This window comes from Oncorhynchus tshawytscha, linkage group LG15 (assembly GCF_018296145.1).
Source record: "Oncorhynchus tshawytscha isolate Ot180627B linkage group LG15, Otsh_v2.0, whole genome shotgun sequence".
Classification (NCBI taxonomy): domain Eukaryota; kingdom Metazoa; phylum Chordata; class Actinopteri; order Salmoniformes; family Salmonidae; genus Oncorhynchus; species Oncorhynchus tshawytscha.
The window spans coordinates 6,692,309-6,717,666 of NC_056443.1; the positions used below are offsets into that span (position 1 = coordinate 6,692,309).

General features: G+C 45.3%; 1 protein-coding gene across 10 annotated transcripts in view; it reads right to left on the minus strand.

Moving 5' to 3' along the window:
- Positions 1-814: 814 nt before the first annotated feature.
- LOC112214294 (DENN domain-containing protein 5B-like) overlaps positions 815-25,358 on the minus strand; it is a 72,268-nt gene continuing 47,724 nt past the window's right edge. For 2 of the 10 annotated variants that reach the window (XM_042298019.1, XM_042298022.1), the window contains 19 exons: positions 23,098-23,285; positions 20,394-20,969; positions 16,835-17,066; positions 15,211-15,361; positions 14,844-14,937; positions 14,400-14,510; positions 12,021-12,152; positions 11,664-11,816; positions 10,176-10,257; positions 9,838-9,919; positions 9,545-9,673; positions 7,759-7,880; positions 6,822-6,967; positions 5,993-6,034; positions 4,934-5,240; positions 4,751-4,833; positions 3,028-3,154; positions 2,205-2,379; positions 815-2,006 (listed from right to left, as the gene is read on the minus strand). In XM_042298019.1, the coding sequence (XP_042153953.1) occupies positions 1,823-2,006; positions 2,205-2,379; positions 3,028-3,154; positions 4,751-4,833; positions 4,934-5,240; positions 5,993-6,034; positions 6,822-6,967; positions 7,759-7,880; positions 9,545-9,673; positions 9,838-9,919; positions 10,176-10,257; positions 11,664-11,816; positions 12,021-12,152; positions 14,400-14,510; positions 14,844-14,937; positions 15,211-15,361; positions 16,835-17,066; positions 20,394-20,969; positions 23,098-23,285 (3,116 nt within the window). In that variant the 3' untranslated portion in view covers positions 815-1,822. The remainder of the gene's footprint in view (positions 2,007-2,204; positions 2,380-3,027; positions 3,155-4,750; positions 4,834-4,933; positions 5,241-5,992; positions 6,035-6,821; positions 6,968-7,758; positions 7,881-9,544; positions 9,674-9,837; positions 9,920-10,175; positions 10,258-11,663; positions 11,817-12,020; positions 12,153-14,399; positions 14,511-14,843; positions 14,938-15,210; positions 15,362-16,834; positions 17,067-20,393; positions 20,970-23,097; positions 23,286-25,358) is intronic. The other 8 variants (XM_024372943.2, XM_042298026.1, XM_042298025.1 and 5 more) reach the window with 6 other exon arrangements.

Consider the following 25,358-nt stretch of genomic DNA (forward strand, 5'->3'; position numbering starts at 1 on the left):
ATAGTCCCAGAAGGAGTTAACACTCACCAGAAAATAACCACTTATCATAGGAAGGTTTGAGGCATTTATGATAAATACATCATTAGGGGTCGTATGGTTAGGTTCTTATTGCAATTGTTTTATATTCCAGTGTATTTCACATGTATCACATTAAATAAGGGGCTGGAACATTTCAATACCACACAGAGTGATGCTTGTCAAGATTAGGAAACTGTCCTAAAATGTCCATTTGAGATCAACAATCACACAGATCTGACAGACCACACACACACACACACACACAAACTGTGCATGACAGAAACCAGGATGAAATTGAATTCATTGACCATTACAATTCATAATATAAAAATAACAGGAGAACACATTCACTGAGTGTACAAATCATTAAGAACACCTGCTCTTTCCATGACATTTACTGACCAGGTGAATCCAGGTGAAAACTATGATCCCTTATTGATGTCACTTGTTAAATCCACTTCAATCAGTGTAGATAAAGGGGAGGAAACAGGTTAAACAATGATTTTTAAGCCTTGAGACATTTGAGACATGGATTATGTACGTGTGCCATTCAGAGGGTGAATGTGCGAGACAAAATATTTACAGTTCTTTGAAGGTATGGTAGCAGGTGCCAGGCGCTCTGGTTCGTGTCAAGAACTGCAATACTGTAGGGTTTTTCCACGCTCAACAGTTTCCCATGTGTATCAAGAATGGTCCACCACCCAAAGGACATCCAGCCAACTTGACAACTGTGGAAAGCATTGGAGTCAACATGGGCCAGCATCCCTGTGGAAAATGTCACACCTTGTATAGTCCATGCACCGATGAATTCGGGCTGTTCTGAGGGCAAAAGGGGGAGGTGCCCCAAATCTCAATATTAGGAAGGTGTTCTTAATGGTTTTGGACACTCTGTACATACACAAGCACACACACAGTTTGAAATAGGGTCAGGTCAATGCCGGTAATTTGGTTGGAATGTCCACGCAACCCTAGAAAAGCTGCTGTCCTCCTAGGAAAGACCTATCCAATCCAGTGCAGTGGTTGTGTCCACCAAGATCTGCTAGCCAATCTCAAAGCAGAGCAAATGTTCAGTCCAACACAGTAGGTGAATCCAGTCCAACAGAGAAATGAGCCAAAATCCAATCAAAAATCTGCGTTACACACAACTCAGTGTAGTGCTGAAAGCAGATAAATCCAGTTCTCCTTTCCTTTGTTGTCATCTTCATCCAAATGATGAGGTTTCACCCACAGATATTCCCAGTGCAGAGACTATGGAGAGGCAGCAGGCCCAAACAGCCACCTTCTGTTTTTGTTTCCTTTTTCCTGGCTGACTATGACCCACAGGCATGCTTGCTAACGCTAGCTGAAGTTAGAGCAGGATCCAGCAGACAGAGAGATAGGATCTCCATCACACAGGTTAAGTGTCCATTGAAGAGCTACCTACAGTGGGCTACACACATCTAGCACATAGTGAAACATCCATGGGTTTTCTTTAAAAACGGTCCCTTCTTATTAAATATCAAAAAGGATATTTTTCAAAACCACAAGCTATGTAATAATAATACTGCATCATCACTCAATGATCCAAAGCCCAAGCTTCTGCTCTGCAGCAGTGGAATTGATTGCTTTGGTAGCGAACCATCTCGTCTCTTTACATAGTCCTCACTTCCTACTTCCTCCCTAGGAGGTGACTTTTCCCAGAGTGAATCAGCTGAAGCATGCCTCAACAACAACAACAGTGAAAGGGCAAAAGGGAACAGAGCAAGGGTTTGTGGGTAATGTAGTCACGGGCTGGGTGGTTTCCCAGCAGGCTGTGCGGTAGGGGTTAAAGGTCGATGCCCTTGACAAGCGAGGCCTCCAGGGTGATGGGGAAGTCGTGGAGGGTCTGCAGGACAGCGATGAGAGCGTTGACTGTGGTCCGGTCCCGCAGCAGAGCAGACTCCTCGTACATCCGCTGGATCACTGGACACTCCACCAACAGAGGGAGCCACTGAATCAGCAGACGATCTCTAGATAGATAGATAGGAGCGAGAGAAGATCATTAGGAGTATGTTTGCTAAACAGCTGGTTCCATGTCACCAATGAGACTTTTCAGAAGTGTGATGTTGATTCCCAATACAGCCCTCTGGATGCTTTGTGCCAATAACAACTACAGCACAGTTCAGCAGCCCCACCTCTGTCTCACTGTGTGTGAGTGGCGCCCTCACCTGGCCCCCAGGCAGACAAGCAGCTGGAACTTGCCGTCCTTGCCAATGTTCCTGGGCGAGGAGTTGATGGCACTGACATAGTGACAGAGAGAGACACAGGTCAGGCCCATGGGCTCAGCAGTCTCCTGCATGTCCCCCATCTGGTCTGCTGACTCCATGTAAGCCACCGCCTTCTCTGTAGAGGAGGAGATATGTTAGGGAGGTGGGGGCAGAGGAGGAGAACAGGAAGAGGGGACATGGAGGTAAGGTCTACTGTAGAAGAACTTTGTAACAACTGCTAAAAAGAGCTTTATATATATATATATATATATATATATACACACATTTTTTGGATTGATTTATTTAGAGCTAAAATAGTATGTCTAGTCTACAGGGGTTCACTCTTTCTCCCTCCGTTGTATTTGAACCTTTGATCTGTACAAGTAAAGTGCTCTACGGAAACCATCCTCTCATATCCTTCATCATATCAGTCAAAAGCTGTGTTATGAATATTAATAAGAGGATGAAGCAGCCATTTCATACGACAGCTGAAGCAGCTACCCGCAGGGTTACTTTGAGTATCAAAGGGACTTTTTAACGGACGACTTTATTTCCATTGGGGAAGTTCAGTATGCGATATCCCAGTTGTCACCACTAGAGGGAAGCCTATCACAAAGATCTAGAATCCTACCATAAAGATGGACAGCGGGTTCACGTTTAGCACCTTCATAGAAGAAGAATAACCCCTCAATCCATCTCAATGCATCATACGGAGGGAGAAATGTGTGGTATTTCTAGGTCATTCCACTAGATGGAGGCAGCGGTGTGTAGGTAGGCCACTCACCCACAAAGTCCCAGACAAAGACGGTCTTCTGGAAGAGGCGGGCGGACTTGAAGCCGTTGTGGAAGAACAGCTCCAGAGCCCCGACCAGACCGACCTCACCACACAGCAGGATGGTCAGACTGCCCCTCTGGAGAGAAGGAGGGAGGGAGCGTTTCAGATAGAGACCTGTAGTATCATTTCATTAACCTTTGAGACGAAAAAAAAGGTACCGTTTGTTGATTCTCAACAACAAACATGATGCAACACTACCTGTTTGAAGCACCAACTAGAGACAGTGAAACGTTCACTTAAAATCAACTCAACATTCCCTTTATTCTCCTCAACAGGTTAAGAAACACTGTTGTCATATTCCCCCTCACAGAGTTAACCAGCCTGTGACAGTGTAGAGCATTTATACAGCACTATAAAGGCCTTTTCCCTCTGAAGGCCCTTTATTAGCTGCGGCTAATGCTATACTATTCCTCCAGTTAAACTAATGTAGATGCTGAGTTAACGGCTCTCTCCAGGGGTTTAGACTTGTTTCAAGTTTTATTAGTCGGATATACGGGATACGCATGGTGTACATTGTCCAACGAAATGCTTACTTGCAGGGTCCTTCGACAACGCAACAACAATAAGAAATAGTAAAAGAATACGAACATAAAGTAAATAGCAGTAGAATAGAATAAACATTTTAGCATAAGAATGATACAGGAAGGCACCATTTTTAGTACAATATTTCCATGTGTATTGGAGAAGGGGCAGATGGGGGGCCACTGTATAAATGTAGCAGTATAATAAGAGTCTGGTAGCAGCAGTTGTGATGATTGATTAAAGTGCAGAGAAACAGAGCAGGTGGTCAATCCACTTCAAGCGTTCAGCAGTCTGCTGTCTCATAGAGAGAAACTGTCTCTGAGCCTGTTGGTATCAGACCTCATGCTCTGATACCGTCTGCCTGACGGTAAGGGAGATAACAGCTCGTGGCTGGGGTGTGTGTGGTCTCTTTCTATCCTATTGCTGCTTCAATAGGGGTCTATTAGTGGCCTGGGCTACTAATAGAGAGAGAGAGAGAGGGAGGGAGGGGGAGAGAGAGAGGGAGGGAGGGGGAGAGAGAGAGGGAGGGAGGGGGAGAGAGAGAGGGAGGGAGGGGGAGAGAGAGAGGGAGGGAGGGGGGAGAGAGAGGGAGAGAGAGGGGGAGAGAGAGGGAGAGAGAGAGGGGGAGAGAGGGGGAGAGAGAGAGAGAGGGAGAGAGAGGGGGAGAGAGAGGGGGAGGGAGGGGGAGGGAGGGAGGGAGGGAGGGAGGGAGGGAGGGAGGGAGGGAGGGAGGGAGGGAGGGAGGGAGGGAGGGAGGGAGGGAGGGAGGGAGGGAGGGAGGGAGGGAGGGAGAAAAGCCGGAGGGGAGCACAGAGAGAGTAATTCTACAGAGAGAATAAGAGTATATTTAAAGAGAGAGTGTGCAGACAGGGGGTTGAGGGGATTGTTAAGCACTAGAATGAGTTCATCGTGTTTATAATGAAAGAGAAACAGCATCTGCTCTCTGTCCTGACATCCTTCCCAGACAGAGCACCTCAGAGAGACTATTAACCTGCCAGATGAGGAGAGTGCTGCAGCAGTCAAAAACCTATTATACAGATCCTTCACTGTCTGAACTCAAATTAACAGATTTAATGGAGAACATGGAGCAGGTGCTTGTTATTTTTTTTATCTCAGTCGGTCTCGCACTTTCTCTCTCTACCACACACACCTCTTTCTCAGGCTTGTGGAAGTGCTTGCAGATGCTATTCACTGCCTCGCCGATGGCCTCCTGGATTTGAGCTGAGGTGGGCTCTGTAACGGAAGAGCGAGAGGAGACAAAAAGTGAACATCTAAAGTTGTCAACAGTAAATCAGGTATTGGTTATGTTATGTCATGAAGGGGTGTTACTCACTGTATCCGCGTCCTCCCATCGAGGTGATGCTGACGCGTCTGGTCTGACCCGGCGAATGCTGCATGTCAGGCGTGCGACACCCTCTCCCAAAATCCTCATCGGCGTTGGGCAACGCCAGCTCACCAATCAGAACGCGCTCCAGACTGCCATCGTCCACGCCTTTGCCAAGCCACCGCCCACACGGGAACTTGTAGGTGTGTCCTGTGATCTCGTTGCGGACCATGACACAGTCCACCAACCATTTAGCCAGCAGCCCAGAGTTATCATGACCCAACTGGACTGTAGTCAGCTTACCCAGGTTTTGACACTATAGAGAGAGACAAGAGAGAGAAGAATCAGCATCAAGATGTCATTACATGTTTTTTTAATGTTAATTCACAATGATAATTCAGAAATAATTTGTTAACAACAGTATGACTGCTAATTCTATAACTATGCAGTGTCGTCCTCGATAAAATCTAGTCCTACTCATCTATCCAATTGATCAACTAAAAAAGTTGACATTAGACCAATGCACAGCCAATGACAGGTGAGTATTCCTACAATATGCCCTTGAATGCCACTTAGGGGAAAGTTGCGTCCCCTTTCCAGACCTTTTAGTTGAAGGTGAGCTTGGTGCATTGAGTGACATGCATAACATCAGCACCATGTCAAGGAAATGTTCATGTAATGCTAAAATACACAAAGTGGCATTCAAGAACAAACACATACCCCTTCATAAATGTAGAACACCATGAATACCATATGACCAACAGATGGTACACAGACCAACCCATCGTTGACGAAGCCCTCAACCCAGAGAGAGAGAGAGAGCTGGGTCGTATTCATTAGGGCACACTGTAGCAAAATGTTTTGCAACGGATAACAGAAATAGGAGTGTTTGTTATTGGACAACTTCAGGTAGCCCCTCCCCCGTTTCAGTCAGTTTTCTTCCGTTTGGTTCCCAATGAATACGACCCTGGAGTCTATGGTACACCGTGAACATTGAGCCTGGGATGATACAAATGGGTCCGGTGGAGAGAAGGAGGGAGGGAAGGAGAGGGAGATGACGTTTCTAACCTTGAACATGGCGTCGATGTGAGTGTGTGGCCTGAAAGCAGACTGGGGAGATGAAGACATGTGTTAGGACATGATGGACAGCACGAGTGGGAATGGATGGACTTGGGATGCTGGGTTCTGGTAGACTACCCTTCACCAGGCTACAAACCAGGCGCGTACCCAAACCACCACCATAGTAGCAAAGCTTCTCTAGAGAGATGGTCCACAGAGCTATACTGAACAGTTAGCCATCCCCCAAACCACTCACAAAGCCACAAAGAGCTACCACCCACCACTAGTGAACACGGCACCACTCAGAACGGTAGAGACTATGAATAGGCTCAGTAGGTAGAATCATGCACTTCCTGAGAGGAAGCAGGTAGGAAAGAGGACAAACGGGAAGTCTGGGTCCATTCGCTCATTGTGCCTGGCAGCATCTCACAGTGTTAACTACTATTCAAGCATACTTCCAATATCTAGTGGAATCAGCTACATGAACCCTACTTCTAATTCATCAACCCCGGCTTTGAGTGGAAGGTATCAGAGCAAATAGTCACACAAAGATGAATGAATGGATAAATGAACGAGTGAATGAGGAGATAGGGGATTAGTAGTAAGTATGGAATGGTAGAGAGCGAGTTAGAGTCTTCTGCCTTATGAGACCATGCGTGAGTTCATGCCACAAAAAGGGAACAGCCACCCACTTCACCCCGGTGGGCAGCGAACAATGACTCAGTGATGGTCTCAGCAAAACCATCAATCGATGCTGATGTAACCTTGCTGCAGAACGTCACAGAGACATGAGAGGAGGAGTAGGGGCCCTGGCTGTTGGATCATAGTTCAGACTCACATCGAAGGTCATCTCCAGGATGTTCTTGGTGATCTGCCTGACGCCCGAGTCACCCAGCTCACCCGACACACACACCCACGGGTTGGAGGTCGTCATGGCGTTGCTCAGCTTCTTGATGGGGATGATGACGGCGCGGTACGGGATCACTACAGGGACAAAACAAAGTAGTACAGTCCCTCTCAGTGCAACACAGAAATAATACATGTATTCATAGTTTTATAGTTAAATATAACAAGGGCAAACTAAATCAGGGAGATTTCAGTGGATTGCACTGCTTTAGAGTAATAATACATTTATGAATTTCACTATAAAAAAATTATCACAGTTTTGCCTAACGGCAGGCAAGGGTTCCAGAGAAAGCTAACCCAGGGCTATTGGTGATGTGTGTGTGTGTGTGTGTGTGTGTGTGTGTGTGTGTGTGTGTGTGTGTGTGTGTGTTGTGTGTGTGTGTGTGTGAGAGTGTGTAAAAGGGAGAAACTACTCGGGTGCTGGTTCAGTGCAAACTGCTATGTGAATAATGTAACCCTGCTTTCAATCTTTGATTACATGCTCATAGCCTCATGCTTTATTCAGGTTAACACCATCTCTGCCATTGATCCAAGTTATATTCCTATCCATCTACATGAACCTCCATGGAAAACAGTGATAGGCCAAGGCAAGCACACCAGTTAAGACTCTCCAAAGCCTACCATCCATCCTCTCCGCAGTAGCGGAGTGGAACGATTTGCTGTGGGTGACTTGTGGTAAGTTAAAGTGGTTGACTTCTAGTTAAGTTGTTTTAGCTAGTGTGCAGACTGATCGAGGTAATGGCACCGGTGAAATAGAATTAGTCAACCATCTTATGATGTGACTGTGTTCTGTATAGGATGAGGTAAATTAGTGGTTATATTATGGTCATATTGATGTTGAATTGTGGTTATGTTGAAGTCCTACTCACTGATGGTGGTGAAGACACTGGTGAAACAAAAGTAGTCGACAGTGTTGAGGGAGAGCAGGTGAAACAGGAACTGCTCCTTCTCCTCCTCACAGCGCAGGAAGGCGTAGCGCTTATACAACTTCCTGGAAACACCACAACACACACTTAATACACATTAACCATGGCTTCGACACTGTCAATGTGAATAATATTGTGTGTGTGTGTGTGTGTGTGTGTGTGTACAGTTGAAGTCGGAAGTTTACATACACATTATCCAAATACATTAACTCAGATTCTTTTAACAATTCCTGACATTTAATCCGAGTAAAAAGTCCCTGTTTTAGGTCAGTTAGGATCACCACTTTATTTTAAGAATGTGAAATGTCAGAATAATAGTAGAGAGAATAATTTATTTCAGCTTTTATTTACATTCCCAGTGGGTCAGAAGTTTACATACACTCAATTAGTATTTGGTAGCATTGCTGTTAAATTGTTTAACTTGGGTCAAATGTTCCGGGTAGACTTCCACAAGCTTCCCACAATAAGTTGGGTGAATTCCGGCCCATTCCTCCTGACAAAGCTGGTGTAACTGAGTCAGATGTGTAGGCCTCCTTGCTCGCACACGCTTTTTCAGTTCTGCCTACAAATGTTCTATGGGATTGAGGCCATTGTGCCACAACTTTGGAAGTATGTTTGGGGTCATTGCCCATTTGGAAGACCCATTTGCGACCAAGCTTTAAATTCCTGACTGATGTCTTGAGATGTGGCTTCATTATATCCACATCATTTTTCTTCCTCATGATGCCATCTATTTTGTGAAGTGCACCAGTCCCTCCTGCAGCAAAGCACCCCCACAACATGATGCTGCCACCCCCGTACTTCACGGCTGGGATGGTGTTCTTCAGCTTGCAAGCCACCCCTTTTCCTCCAAACATAACGATGGTCATTATGGCCAAACATTTCTATTTTTGTTTCATCAGACCAGAGGACATTTCTGCATGAAGTACGATCTTTGTCCCCATGTGCAGTTGCAAACCGTAGTCTGGCTTTTTAAAGGCGGTTTTGGAGCAGTGTCTTCTTCCTTGCTGAGCGGCCTTTCAGGTTATGTCGATTTAGGACTCGTTTTACTGTGGATATAGATACTTTTGTACCGGTTTCCTCCAGCATCTTCACATGGTATGATTTGCACTTTTCGCACCAAAGTACGTTCATCTCTAGGAGACAGAACACGTCTCCTTCCTGAGTAGTATGACAGCTGTGTGGTCCCATGATGTTTATAGTTGCGTACTATTGTTTGTACAGATGAATGGGGTACCTTCAGGCGTTTGGAAATTGTTCCCAAGGATGAACCAGACTTGTGGAGGTCGACAATTTATTTTCTGAAGTCTTGGCTGATTTCTTTTGATTTTCCCATGATGTCAAGCAAAGAGGCACTGGGTTTGAAGGTAGGCCTTGAAATACATCCACAGGTACACCTCCAATTGACTCAAATGATGTCAATTAGCCTATCAGAAGCTTCTAAAGCCATGACATCATTTTCTGGAATTTTCCAAGCTGTTTAAATGCACAGTCAACTTAGTGTATGTAAACTTCTGACCCACTGGAATTGTGATACAGTGAATTATAAGTGAAATAACCTGTCTGTAAACAAATGTTGGAAAAATTAGGAGTCCTTACCAAGTGGCCAAAACGAGAGTTTGTTAACAAGAAATTTGTGGGGTGGTTGAAAAACTAGTTTTAATGACTCCAACCTAAGTGTATGTACACTTCCGACTTCAACTGTATGTGTGTGTGCGTGCGTGCGTACTTGGTTAAGGCTTGGCGGGACAGCAGCTGTTTGAGGTGTTGGGAGAGTAGCTTCTTCTCCAGAGAAAGACGGATCCAGGCCCTCGCTCTGCCCACATCAGTCTTTATCTCCCCCATACTCTGGATGTGCCTGAGAAAGGGAGGTGTGGAGATGTGATAGAGAAGGTGAGGAGGTTAGAAATATAACAGCAAATAACAAAACAAATTGTTGACTCACATGGATTAATTTGTGAGATATTACCAACAACCTATGACACATCGTAATGTACAGGTACAGTGGTAGGTAATTCATACCTCATATCCTGTATGACGGACGCTCGCAGTGATGGCATCCCTATTGACGACTCAGACTTTCGTCTCTCTGGACCATTTGACACTGTGGGAGGGAGAAAGAAGCACACACACACACATCTCAGCTTTGGCAGCGCTCCAATTTAAATTAAATATATCAAATGCCACTGGAGTGTGAAAGGTCTGTAGATTCATTTGAAAATGTTGTATTTCAGTGGATTATTAGGTATGGATAGTGTGTGACTGAATGGATTGAGGGTAGGAGTGACATGTGTTTCATGTCAATGTTGTATATTAAGGTGTGTGCGTGTGTTTATATATGTGTATGTGGGTGTTCTTACCTGGTGACTCTGCCTGCTGCTGCTCCAGTTTCTCCTCTCTGGCCTGGTAGTGCAGAAGGTGGGACCACAGAGCTGACTTCCCCTACAGGGGTCACAGTCCAGAGGTTAGAGGTCAACCCACACACTTAACTTCTTTGGGCTAGGGGGCAGTATTCGGAAGTTTGGATGAATGAGGTGCCCAAAGTAAACTGCCTGTTACTCAGGCCCAGAAGCTAGGACATTCATATAATTGGGAGTATTAGATAGAAAATACTCTAAAGTTTCCAAAACTGTTACAATAATGTCTGTCAGTATAACAGAACTGATATGGCAGGCAAAAACCAGGGGACAATCCATCCAGAATTTTTTTCCAGCTCACCCTTGATTACTATGGCTGTCAATGGGAATATAAAAGGAAGTCCTCCCAGATTGCAGTTCCTAGGGCTTCCACTAGATGTCAACAGTCTTTAGAAAGAGTTTCAGGCTTGTTTTTTGAAAAACAAGTTAGAATTTATAGTTTTAGTAAGTGGCTCCCATTTTGGCTGTAGTGTTTGTTTCATATTCCAGTAAGTGCGCGTACTTCATTATTTATCTCCGGTAATGGTCTCTGGTATTCTCAGTCTTAAATTCGATTGTTTATTTACATATTAGGGTACCTGGGGATTGATTATGATCATTGTTTGATATGTTTGGAAGAAGTTTATTGGTAATTTACAGGATTCATTTGTATGCATTTTTAACGAGGGAAACCAGTGGATTACTGAGTCTAGCGCGCCAATGAAATAATTTTCTGGGATATAAAGAAGGACTTCATCGAACAAAATGACCATTTGTTATGTAGCTGTGACCCTTGTGATTGCAACCAGGTGAAGATCTTCAAAGGTAAGTGATTTATTTTAGCGCTATTTCTGACTTTCTCTGCTTGGTTGGAAAATATATGTAATGCTTTTGTGTGCTGGGCGCTGTCATCAGATAATTGCATGGTGTGCTTTCGCCGTAAAGTCTTTTTGAAATCTGACAACATGGCTGGATTAACAAGAAGCTTTTAAATGATGTATGACAATTGTATTTTCATGAATGTTTAATATTACGATTTCTATCATTTGAATTTCGCGCTCGACAATTTCACCGGATGTTGGCCAGGTGGGCCGATAGCGTCCCAATGATCCGTAAGAAGTTAATAGCCAATACACTCCCTAATACAGGAAACAATGCACTTCCAATAGCTAATAATACTAGACTATAGATAGAGGATTACCAGTCAATAAGCCTAATGAAATAGGGTCATATGGTTATTACTATAAAACCGGATTAACCAAAGTGCTGGTAGACTGACCTCTGACCTATAGCCAATAGCAGGTTCTTCCAAGTAGAGCACTGAGCATGAGGGTTTACATTGTAAAACGTAATGTCATCATTACGATAAAACCTGATTAGAGAGAGTGTGTGTGCATGTATGTGTGTGTTTCTGTTCAGTGCATGTGTATGCACGTGTGTGTCTCTACAGACCTGTTTGACTTGTAGGCCGTGGCTCCATATCCTCTCCAGCAGGTCACAGAGGGAGGCGATGAGAGTGTTCTCCTCCAGACCTGTGATGTTGGCCTCCCCATGACCCAGCTCAACTGCCTCCCTGCCCATCTTCTCCACCAACATACGCTTAGTCTGGAGACAGGAGACACAGAAACTTGACTAACACAACATGACCCCTACACATAGGATACAAACAACCAGTTTGTAGACAGGAAACCAATCCCCTCATAACTACACCAAGCAACAGAAAATTGGACCAATATACATTCGAGACACATAGCAACTGCAACCACAACTTGACCAATACCACAATATATTTCACATGTACAGACTCACCTTCATGCGACACTCCTTGAGTAGTCCCTCTACAAACTTCCAGTTGGTCTGAGCGATGACGGCAGGTGAGAGGTCAGACAGCTTGGGCTGACGGAGGTTCTTCCCCAGGCTCCGAGCCTCCTGCATGTACTTCTGATGGAATCAGAGATGGAGCAACAGTCAGCTCTGTCTGTAAAACTCTACAGTCATGGCCAAAAGTTTTCAGAATGACACAAATATTATTTTCCAAAGTTTGCTGCCTCAGTGTCTTTAGATATTTTTGTCAGATGTTACTATAGATTACTGAAGTATAATTACAATAATTTCATAAGTGTCAAAGGTTTTATTGACAATTGCATGAAGTTGATGCAAAGAGTCAATATTTGCAGTGCTGACCCTTTTTCAAGACCTCTGCAATCCGCCCTGGCATGCTGTCAATTAACTTCTGGGCCACATCCTGACTGATGGCAGCCCATTCTTGCATAATCAATGCTTGAAGTTTGTCAGAATTTGTGGGTTTTTGTTTGTCCACCCGCCTCTTGAGGATTGACCACAAGTTCCCAATGGGATTAAGGTCTGGGGAGTTTCCTGGCCATGGACCCAAAATATCGATGTTTTGTTCCCCGAGCCACTTAGTTATCACTTTTGCCTTATGGCAAGGTGCTCCATCATGCTGGAAAAGGCATTGTTCGTCACCAAACTGTTCCTGGATGGTTGGGAGAAGTTGCTCTCGGAGGATGTGTTGGTACCATTCTTCATTTATGGCTGTGTTCTTAGGCAAATTGTGAGTGAGCCCACTCCCTTGGCTGAGAAGCAACCCCACACATGAATGGTCTCAGGATGCTTTACTGTTGGGATGACACAGGACTGATGGTAGCGCTCACCTTGTTTTTTTCCAGACAAGTCATCTTCCGGATGCCCCAAACAATCGGAAAGGAGATTCATCAGAGAAAATGACTTTACCCCAGTCCTCAGCAGTCCAATCCCTGTACCTTTTGCAGAATATGAGTCTGTCCCTGATGTTTTTCCTAGAGTGAAGTGGCTTCTTTGCTGCCCTTCTGACACCATCCTCCAAAAGTCTTCGCCTCACTGTGCGTGCCGATACACTCACACCTGCCTGCTGCCATTCCTGAGCAAGCTCTGTACTGGTGGTGCCCCGATCCCGCAGCTGAATCAACTTTAGGAGATGGTCCTGGCGCTTGCAGGACTTTCTTGTACGCCGTGAAGCCTTCTTCAAAACAATGGAACTGCTCTCCGAGAAGTTCTTGATGATCTGATAAATGGTCGATTTAGGTGCAATCTTACTGGCAGCAATATCCTTGCATGTGAAGCCCTTTTTGTGCAAAGCAATGATGACGGCACGTGTTTCCTTCCAGGTAACCATGGATGACAGAGGAAGAACAATGATTCCAAGCACCACCCTCCTTTTGAAGCTTCCAGTCTGAAATTCGAACTCAATCAGCATGACAGAGTGAACTCCAGCCTTGTCCTCGTCAACACTCACACCTGTGTTAAAGGGGGAATCACTGACATGATGTCAGCTGGTCCTTTTGTGGCAAGGCTGAAATGCAGTGGAAATGTTTTTGGGGGATTCAGTTCATTTGCATGGCAAAGAGGGACTTTGCAATTCATCTGATCACTCTTCCTAACATTCTAGAGTATATGCAAATTGCCATCATACAAACTGAGGCAGCAGACTTTGTGAAAATGTATATTTGTGTCATTCTCAAAACTTTTGGCCACGACTAATATTAACCATTACAGGATGGAGGGACATTTCTCAGTTGGGTCCAACTGTAAGAGGTTGTGTAAAGGTAGAATTGAGGGCAGACATTGTGGTTTTTGTACAGTCTTGAAAACCTTTTAGCAAACGTTGGGATGTGGCGGGGGGTTATGTGCTCATAGAGAAAACATGGCAAAGTAAAAATAACATTTTCTGTTTACTTCTCCACAGAAAGTTGAGGCGCTGAGCCCATTTCAGTGACACACTCTGGTGAGTTCACTCTAGTTGACTTAAATTGGCCTGAATCTGAAATGATTCTGCCATCTTATCTGATTTTGTATAGTTACGATTCAGTAATTCCCTTCTCATCTCTCTCCTCCCCACAGAGATACAAAACTATAAAAGGGTAGGACGAGGAGAGAGATGAGGGTAAACAAGATCCTCTGCAGAGCCATGACTTACTCTTTCAGTGCTGTCGACTTTAACCAATGTGACAGGTGCATGGGGGATCTATCAAACAGAGCCAATGTGTGTGAGTAAGCAGGGATTGTGTGTATGTGTGAAGCAGGACTGGAGTGGAGAAGTGGAGTGGGGGTCCTCTTGGGGGTAGGGGTAGATTTTGGGGGTAGAGGTAGTTTTTGGGGGTTAGTGGGAGGGTCCGTCACTTCTCCACATACCAGGCAGCACTCAGAGGCAGACTTTTTTGGTGGTTTGAGGGGCGGTGGAGACGCCTTGTCCCACTCCCAAAACGCCATGGAGTTCTGCAGGACTAGACACCCCTCTACCTGCTGAGAGGTGGTACGACCCAACCCCAACGCACAGGACCCACAGAAAAGACAGGAACGAGAAAAGAAAGGAAAAGAAGCACCATGCACATGAATGCACAGGACATTCAAATAATAGAAACTAAAAAACAAAAGAGAAGTTAAAGAGAAAACAAGCTACAGAAACAAACATGACATCAGTTAAGACAAGGACGGACAGGCTTTGAAAACAGAACCAAGCTAAGACGAAAAGAAGAAACTCAAAAGAAATCAAATAAAAAAGGAACATAAAGGCATGCTATGGAACCAGAGGAAGAGGAGAGGATGAAGAGGGAGGACGGTGTGTCGTGTCCGTACCTCTTTGAGGTCGTTATCTAGAGTCAGGTGTTCTGTTTGTTGTCTGTGACGGTCTTTCCTACGCTGAGCCGTAGCAGTACGATTGGACCACCTGCTGACAGACATAACACTGTTAACCACAAACATTTATACAGACTCTACTCAACTACATAATAAAAAATAAAAACATTTTTAAAAATTCAGCAAAAAAAACTAAAACAAAAAAAACGACATAATACAGATGGAAAATTGGTAATAAACACTTGTTAACTTGGACTACATCACCATAACACAACTGTAACGTGTTCAAACCGTTACCATTACCATTTTTTCCAAGAAACAATGGCCGTCATTGGTTGGCTCTTCGGTAATGGCATCATATACTCACTTGTTATTGGTGGGTCCGACTGAGAGCACGTCAGACTGCAGCTTGGGGAAGAAGCCCTGTTCATATTTGCCCTGTCCAATCTTCATATCCAACAGGTGGGGGTGGATGGCTGTGTGGTCGATCTTCATCATCCGCTGTTCGATGGCCTGGGCTGGGCAGGGAGATCAAATCAAGAGGGGGGATTTGAGTAAGGCCTTCATTTGGTATAACCACTACTTGAGAATACATTTAGTACAATGCTAGGACTAAACCTTTTGAGTTGACTTTGAATGAAAAGAGACACCAACACAAGCTCCCACTCTTGTGCTCCTCTAAACAAAGCTTGGCAGGTCATCAAAGCATAGTGTTTGTTCAATTCACTACAGGACATGCTGTACTGCGGCCCTTTCCTCCTCCCCTCTCCCTCATTATCTATAAACACCCCGCTCTCTTCATCTCACTGCTTGCTCTTTCTCGGTCTTTCTGTTTGCTCTCCAAACCTACCTCCTTCTCTAACCATTTCCTTTAATGGACACAAGGTAGAGAAAACAGACGCAGTACGACTCAACCCAAACCAACAAGGCATCCGTCAATTAACCTCTGCTCACGGTGATAAACAGCGCATCTGTTGGCGAGGTAATTCTTTACATGGCTCGTATGAGATATTTTTGTTGTTGTCTAACAAAACCCTTCCGAATGCATCTTCCAATCTCAGTCCTCATTGTTTGTCAGACAGGAGAGAGAGGAGCACCGGAGTGACTGAGGGAAATTAAGTAGAATAGAAGAGTTTCTTTTGTGTGTATAATTGGGGAACTGCACGCGCCACCACCTCTGAAAGAGCTCCCCCTGAACAATTAGGCTTTTACAGAACTCGTTCCATTAAAGTCTGCCAGGTCAGACCCTGCCAATTGACTCCACCTATACCTGTACCACGGACATGAGCACGCACACACACACCCTATTCATTGTCTGTGAGAGTGTCTGGTCAGGTCTTTTTAAAAATCTTAATTAGTACCCATTTGGCTTGCCCTCGTTAAGTCTCTGCTGCGTAGGCAAAAGGAAGTGAGGAAGCCAGACTCAGGACTGACTCAGTGGGGTAGGGGCGGTGGGAGTGTTTTGGGGGAAGTGTGTGTGTGTGTGTGTGTGTGTGCGCGAAAGAGAATGAAAGAAAGAAATAGAGCGTAGAAGAATAAGCTTTGTGGGGTGAGGCTTTCTTTGAGACAAAGACAAAAAGGCAGAATAGGCCAAGGGGAGCACCTGCTGAGTGGAGAGAAGTCTGCTGTTTCCAATGAACACATGAAAGAGGTCAAGAAGGAGAAGAGGATGATGAGATGGAAAGTAATAGGATGGATGTGTAAAGAGATGGATTTAAAAGGAGTCCTGTGTGACCTCTTAAAGCATCGTTGGTATGCCAGCCAGGCAGACAGACTGATAGAGACAGCAGTCATCCACAGCATGCTGATCAGACAGACGGCACAGGAGAGGACATTCTAATTCAAGTCCAAACTTTCAATTAGTCCCTCTCCTTATTTCTCTGTTACCTACCAAAGACTCATTTTAAACGACTCTAGATTTGTCCTTCAATTCCACCTATCCCTCTCTGTTGATCTCGCCCCCCCCCCCTCCCTGCTCTCTTCTCACTCACCTGACTCCTTGAGGACGGTGCACCTCTGGTAGTTGGAGGATCGCAGACTTGGGGCTCTAACATTGTATAGACGAGCTTTATCGATGCGTCCGTCGAACACGCGGAGCAGCGGCTCCTTCTCCTCCCATTGGGACATGATCTTGTTGTCGATGAAGGTGGCGAACATCTGGGTCTCGATGAAGTGGGACAGGAAGGGCAGGTAGGGCTCCGGCTGGTCAGATAGGAAGGATGCCTGGAGAGAGGGGAGATCTGTTAGTACAGACACAGATACATTGACATGCATGCACTTGCAGGGAAAGATATGAAGACAAATACTAGTAGGTAGGGAAAGCAACAAATGTAATTACAAAATGATATAGGTGCACACAGGGATGGACAGAAACTACAAAATACATTTACAAAATACCATAAAGATCAATGTATCAAAATAAACTACAAAATACTTGTCTTTTGAAAAGTATTTGATTAAAAATACATGTATTTTGTATTTGGAAATACATTTACTTATTATAACTGTGTTATGTTGTTGTTTATCTACCTTAGTTGAATGCACTGACTGAGTCACTCCGGATAAGTGTGTCTGCTAAATGACCAAAATGTAAAAATGAACCAAAATGAACTGCAAAGCACACTGGGTATATTTATTGGCCTTGCTTCGCGGTGGAGATCCTTAAAATACTACTCAGCATGCTTTTTAATAGTTCATTTTTTCATAAACATGTATATTTAGTTAATTTAGAACGCGAGCTTATCACACCATAGTGACATCAAAGGTGGCCACAAAATCGTGAACAGCTATAAATAAAAGGTATAGAAAAGTATTTTGTACTTTGAAAATACAAATTACAGCTCTGGAAGTATCTTGTTACAAAATACAGTGCCTTCAGAAAGTATTCAGACTGTTAGGTTACAGCCTTATTCTCAAATTGATTAAATCATTTCCCCCCCATCAGTCTACACACAATACCCCATAATGACAAAGTCAAAACAGGTTTTTAGAGATTTTTGCTAATATATATATTTTAACTGAAATATGACATTTACATAAATATTCAGACCCTTCACTCAGCACTTTGTTGAAGCACCTTCAGGCAGCGATTACAGCCTTGAGTCTTCTTGGGTATGATGCTACAAGCTTGGAACACCTGTATTTGGGGCGTTTCTCCCATTCTTCTCTGCAGATCCTTTCAAGCTCTGTCAGGTTGGATGGGGAGCGTCGCTGCACTGCTATTTTCAGGTCTCTCCAGAGATGTTAGATCGTGTTCAAGTCCGGGCTCTGGCTGGGCCACGCAAGGACATTCAGAGACTTGTTCTGAAGCCACTCCTGCGTTGTCTTGGCTGTGTGCTTAGGGTCATTGTCGTGTTGGAAGGTGAAACTTCTCCCCAGTCTGAGGTCCTGAGTGCTCTAGAGCAGGTTTTCATCAAGGATCTCTCTGTACTTTGCTGTGTTCATCTTTGCCTCAATCCTGACTAGTCTCCCAGTCCCTGCCACTGGAAAAAAAATCCCCACAGCATGATGCTGCCACCACCATGCTTCACCGTAGGTATGGTGCCAGGTAATCCCCACAGCATGATGCTGCCACCACCATGCTTCACCGTAGGTATGGTGCCAGATAATCCCCACAGCATGATGCTGCCACCACCATGCTTCACCGTAAGGTATGGTGCCAGGTTTCCTCCAGACGTAAGGCTTGGCATTCAGGCCAAAGAGTTCAAAAACTCAAAGCGGGATGACGTGCCTTTTACTGAGGAGTGGCTTCCGTCTGGCCACTCTACCATAAAGGCCTGATTGGTGGAGTGCTGCAAAGATGGTTGTCCTTCTGGAAGGTTCTCCCATCTCCACAGAGGAACTCTAGAGCTCTGTCAGTGACCATCGGGTTTTTGGTCACCTCCCTGACCAAGGCCCTTCTCCCCCGATTGCTCAGTTTGGCTGGACGGCCAGCTTTTGGAAGAGTCTTGGTGGTTCCAAACTTCTTCCATTTAAGAATGATGAGGCCACTTTGTTTTTGGGGACTTTCAATGCTACAGAATTGTTGTAGTACCCTTCCCCAGATCTGTGCTTCGACACGATCCTGTCTTGGAGCTCTACGGACATTTCTTCGACCTCATGGCTTGGTTTTTGCTCTGACATGCACTGTCAACTGTCAGACATTATATAGAAAGGTGGGTGCTTTTGAAAATCATTACCAATCAATTTAATTTACCACATGTGAACTCCAATCAAGTTGTAGAAACATCTCAAGGATGATACATTGAGTCTCTAAGCAAAGGTCTGAATACTTATGTAAATAAGGTATCCGTTTTTCATGTTTAATGCATTTGCTAAAATTTCTAAACACTTTTTTTGCATTATAATTATGGGGTATTTTGTGTAGATTGCTGAGGATGTGTATTTATTGAATCCATTTTAGAATAAGGCTGTAACGTAACAACATGGAAAAAGTCAAGGGGTCTGAATACTTTCCGGAGGCACTGAGTGTAGTTCAGCCAGTAGTTCAGCCCAGTGCAATACAATTAACTAAATACTCAGAAGTAATTGAAATACATATTTCAAATACAAATAACAGAAATACTGCCCAACTCTGGGTGCACAGCACGTAGCATAAACACACAGCAACCAACTCTGGGTGCACAGCACGTAGCATAAACACACAGCAACCAACTCTGGGTGCACAGCACGTAGCATAAACACACAGCAACCAACTCTGGGTGCACAGCACGTAGCATAAACACACAGCAACCAACTCTGGGTGCACAGCACGTAGCATAAACACACAGCAACCAACTCTGGGTGCACAGCACGTAGCATAAACACACAGCAACCAACTCTGGGTGCACAGCACGTAGCATAAACACACAGCAACCAACTCTGGGTGCACAGCACGTAGCATAAACACACAGCAACCAACTCTGGGTGCACAGCACGTAGCATAAACACACAGCAACCAACTCTGGGTGCACAGCACGTAGCATAAACACACAGCAACCAACTCTGGGTGCACAGCACGTAGCATAAACACACAGCAACCAATAGCATAAACACACAGCAACCAACTCTGGGTGCACAGCATAATAAACACACAGCAACCAACTCTGGGTGCACAGCACGTAGCATAAACACACAGCAACCAACTCTGGGTGCACAGCACGTAGCATAAACACACAGCAACCAACTCTGGGTGCACAGCACATAGCATAAACACACAGCAACCAACTCTGGGTGCACAGCACGTAGCATAAACACACAGCAACCAACTCTGTTTTCTGTCTGCTTGCTGATATGAATGTATTTCCGCAGTGATTTTTAGAAATGCAAACATTGTTATTGCCAAGTATTAACAGCTCCAGCTGTGTTCGTCTTACTTATTTATCAAATGGAATATTTTCATAGTGGACGGGTTTCAGGAAAGAATTGAATCCAGCATCTCACAAACATGGTAATGCCCCAGTGGACTTCCACTATCACACAACACAGGCCTCAATAAACAGCCCGTTACATCAAGATAAACCGTGTGTGTGTGTGTGTGTGTGTACACATGTCTCTGTGTCAACCCATCACCTTATCAAAGTTGTGCATCTGCTCTCGGTTGGTGAGCCAGGACTCCAGGTCCGGAGCGCTTTGGATGACGAAGGCCTCATAGTCCGCGAACATTGTGGTAAACCTGCTAGCGAACACCTCCCTCAGCTGTACATTCAGCTTAGCGTTCCTCAGCTCCTCCTCTTCGACTGCCGTCCTCCCCCCCTGGCCCTCTCCCTCACCCCCTACCCCCCTCAGGGCTTCCACACGGACCCCCGTTCTCTTAGCCAGAGCCTGGAGTCTTTCCAGAGTAGTGTTCCCTTGGAGAAGCTCCAACACAGCTAACTGCTCCCCGCCTAGGTTCCCATTCCTCCCATCGTCCTCTAGCTCCCTCAGGGCCTGTTGGCTCTTCAGACCAGGGTGACGGGTAGAGACGGACCCAGGGGTGGTGGTGGTGGTGGGGACAGAGGTTGGAGGAGCGCCCCCCACTGGGGATATTCCATAGCGGAGGAGGACTTCACTGAGCTCCTGGATGAACTCTGGTTTGTTAGGGAACTGGGGGAAGTCCTCAGGCAGCTCGATGCAGTGGTTGTCAATGTCCACGAAGCACAGGTTAGCCTGTTAGGAGAGAGGGAGGTTTGGAATAAGATGAAAGATTATACAACAATTATAACATAGCTATTGCTCAATGAATAGAAACTCAGAGAGGGGTGTGTTGGGGTTGAGGAATGGACATGCACAGATTGAGTATTAGGTAACTGGGTCAGTATGTGATTGACATGAAAAAAAGATTAATGTCAGTAATAAACCCAAATCTGACATAATTGAGTTACTGTGACAAACCACCAGCATTACGACATAAACCCTGTGCTCAAGGGTAGTGTGCCAGACAGAAACAATTACACACGCTTGCACACCAATCACAACCACAATTCACATAAAATCACACATACAAATTCAAACACACCAACCATCCCTGGTGTCTTACTCTAACAGACAAAGCAACACACTCAAAAACCAACCACAATGACAGCTTACAGTGGTAGAAACGGGGCTTACAGCCTTCTCTCCCCAAGCCCCAGTCTAATGTATTACACTGCACCTCCAGCTCTATAGCACTCCTCCATCTGAGACACACAGGGGAACAATGATACTGTACACACACACAGTGTATACTTCCAGGCTCTACTGTCCCTGTGGGAGGATGACTAGGAGTTACTGTACACATGAATTACATGACATTAGCATTTACTGTCTGGCATCTGAAACGCTGGGTTTACTACCAATTGACTATAGTTTAATAACAGCATTTGCTAGGCTCCAGATGTGAATTTCAAATTTTTCTTTTCAAATTTTCTTCTCCATGTATTTCTGGGTCCAGGTTTGACTCATGTGCATGGCTCTGTGAGGGCTGCATCAGCTGTCTGTGCACAGATCTGACCTGATGTGGATTGGCCTAACGGAGGTTTATTTAGGTAGCGGAGAAGACTGCAGGCCACCCGCCTGATTTAGGAGCTGCGGAAAAAGGAGCACGCACCCCGCTGGGTGATTGTACAGGCACACAATGTTTGGCCTAGTTTCGGTTAAAAGCCATGGGTTCCTCTTTTGCATTCAATGGAAAGGATAGAGGATCAAGAGGGACAAAATTACATGAAACTGTTGGCATTCATGAGTGTGTGCATGTGCTTGTTTGGTATTTTCTATGCAAACATGACTAATATGATTAGGAGACAAATTATTGTTCTGCCATTTGAAATGGAAATGAGATGAATTCTTTCTACAGAGCCAGGGTTAAAAAAAAGGCAAGTCATTCATTCATTCACATCCTCTCTCTATGATCCTTTCCTTCTTTCCGTTTGCTTTCAGCTCCTCTTTCATCCCTCCATTTCATCCTCCTCACTTCAAAGAATCAATCAGAAAATAGAGATATTCCTAAATTAAAACATTTGGCACCGTGTGATCTTTAGGGGAGGATCCGGAGGAACACAGGGGGGCAGAAAATTGGATTGTGAGGAGGCAGGAGCAGCACCAGGGTACGTCGTCGGATGCCGCACTGACTCGGATAATTACCATGCATACGGAATGGGACAGATTAATGAGCGGTGGGGGTGCGAGGGAGGGAGTGAGGGAGTGAGGGAGTGAGGGAGAGCCCTGAAGCTGGGGATCTCTTTGGGATGTTCCAGACCATTAGGAGTCTTATCTCGTCCCCACACACACATGCTGTGCACCGAGGGTTCCATCGCTTTGACTGTTGGAGGAGGAGGCCGCTCAAGCTGGGAGGAGGGAGAGGGTATAGACACACACGATCCCAAAATCCACTAAGCCGTTCTAGAGAAATATCCGTTTGAGTTCCTTCCACACAGGAGTAATAGGAGGTCTATGCAAAAACATTGGGCTGTGAGTGACAAAACCAATAGAAGTATCTCAGAGAGGTTTAAGTGCTTTCCAACAAACTAAAATTAACTTCTAATAGACATTCCTCCACAATAAGAGTCTGAAAGCGGCATTTTTACACTTCCCGCTCAGTCTGAATAGAAGCCAGGTTGTCTGCCTGTGTGGGTGGGAGGCTCATTGTGCAGAGTCAGGGTTGGATGGCCTTGGACAGTGTGCATTCAGCAACAATGAGCCCTTACTGTAACTGCCTATTGTGTGGAGACACACACTTACAAAAAAAAAAAAAACAGACCCATTCGCAGTTGCATACACACACACACACACACACACTGACACACACAGTAGCCCATACCTCCTGTGGCAGCTCTAGTTTGGAGCGGTCGGTGCCCTCCTTGGACTGCAGGCCCATGAGGTAGGGCACGGGGGCATCCAGGAAGTGCAGCAGTGAGGCGGGTAGGATGGGCACGTAGACATGCTGCCACTGGAACGGGAAGAGCAGGGTGGTGATGCCCTCCGCAACTGTCATCAACCGCTGGTAGTCTGGAGAGAGGTAGGGTGAGGGAAGGAAGGGGGGTAAGTTGGGAGAGGGAGAGGTGGTTGAAAAGGAGGGGTGGAGTAAGTGATTGGGGGGGGGTAATAAAAAGGGAGATGTTAGAAAGAAGAAGAAGCAGAGAATCACTTTAAATCAACCAATCAAAATTGAATCTGGGGGCAATACGGGTGGAATTCTGTTTTGATGGATTCAATTTAAAATCACCATTCTCTCTGTGTGTGTGTGTGTGTGTGTGGGTTCGTGTGTGTGTGTGTTTGCCTGCAGTGTCTCCTGTTCCTGATGAAAGATTAGGACCAGTGATCTCAGCCTGGCTTTGCTATTGAGTTTAAGAGTTCCATCATCAGATACGAATAAAATGATCAGACCATAAGCCTGACTGACCTCCATCATAAAACAGCAGCACGCTAACACCAATTTATCCACTCAACCCCTCTCCCCCCACCCTTTCCTCCATCCCTCACTCGCTTTCACGTTCACCGCTGCTCAGGCACGGCGGTTCTGTGTACTTTCATTCAAAATGCGTTACACTTTTCAAGGTCGACAAAGCATTAAACAAAGACCTAGCCAATTTACATTCTACAAGAGAACTAGGGGACCTGGCATGTTTATATTGCGTGTGTCTGAGAGTCTGTGTGTGTGTGTGTGTGTGTGTGTGTGTGTGTGTGGACGTGTGTGCGTGCATCTACCTTTCCTCAAAGTCCGTCTGCAAGTGACCACCTTGTCACTCAAATATAAATACACACAGACCATCGCATGCGAATCACACACAGATGGATGCTCTCCTACAGACACATGGACAGACACTAATTTGCCGTCTCTCTATTCCCAAATCAACCCCCCTGGAACACACATACTCAGGTAATATATTCCAATACAGAGCATGGTTCCAGACTGGCTACATCTTCTCTCTGTCCCTGAGACCATTGGTCGGTTACTGTGTATTAGACAGAGCAGCTGTAAGGCTCCAGATGCTCTTTCAGAGAGGTGACAACAGCTCTACTTTAGCATCTCCTCCTCTCGGTCTCATGTGTGACTAATCATACTAATAACACGCTAACACTAATGCTGTGGAGAGAGTACACCAGACCTGGCCATTAATCAGTGTGTGTGTGTGTGTGTGTGTGCACGCGCACACTGCAGGAGCACCTGTGTCCATTAGCCACTGTCGGCGCCTCGAATTCTCAATTTTGAGGCCTGGCTTCAAACAAGTCATTAGGAACAGGACAGGGGTGCTGGCAGGCGCAACTGTAATGGACGTTATACATCTCAGACTGAAGAGGGGCATAACTCACCCCACCTGCCACCCTGCCTCCTGTGGAGATGACTCGTAGTGATGGAGCGAAGGAAGGGGGTCCGGTGTGAAAAGGTGTGTGGGTGGGGGGAGGGGCATCTGTAGGGGCTCCAACTTATAGGATATTTATGAGAAAACTAGAAGACGCACACGATAGATAGGCGTAACAATACCCCGATAAAAGACTTGCGCCACAGGACACGCAGAAAATGGAACGAGAGTCCTCCCGAAACCCTGTGAAGGTGTGGTTTGAGAATCACAGTCACGCATTGTATACGATTGGATCTCAGATAAGAAAAGGGAGACAGAGAAATGAGATGAAGAGCAACACACAGAGAAAGTGTGGTAGCGAAAGAGCGAGACGGAGTGAGAAAGAGTGGGAGAAACCGAGAGAAAGACAGAACTAAAAAGAGAGTGTGAGAGTTGGTGAGTAAACTTGCGAGCTCAGCTGTGGTGCACTGCACACCCACACACTCGTACAATAACACACTGACCGTACGTACACAAGCCAAACCCCTCACACTGCAATACTCAATTCTGTATGAGGGGAAACCTAGAAGAGCTGCAGATAACTTGGAACTTTTACATGGCTTTACTAAAGGAATACATACAAAAGGAAACTACACAGCACACTAACACCCATGTATTTGTATATCATTTGCCCTTCGGCTTCTAGTCTACCAAAGAAATGCTGGCAATCATTTTACCGGTAACTACTTCAGTGGTGCAAACAAACAAGGGGTCAATTGCTTGAACATGCCTTTTTGGC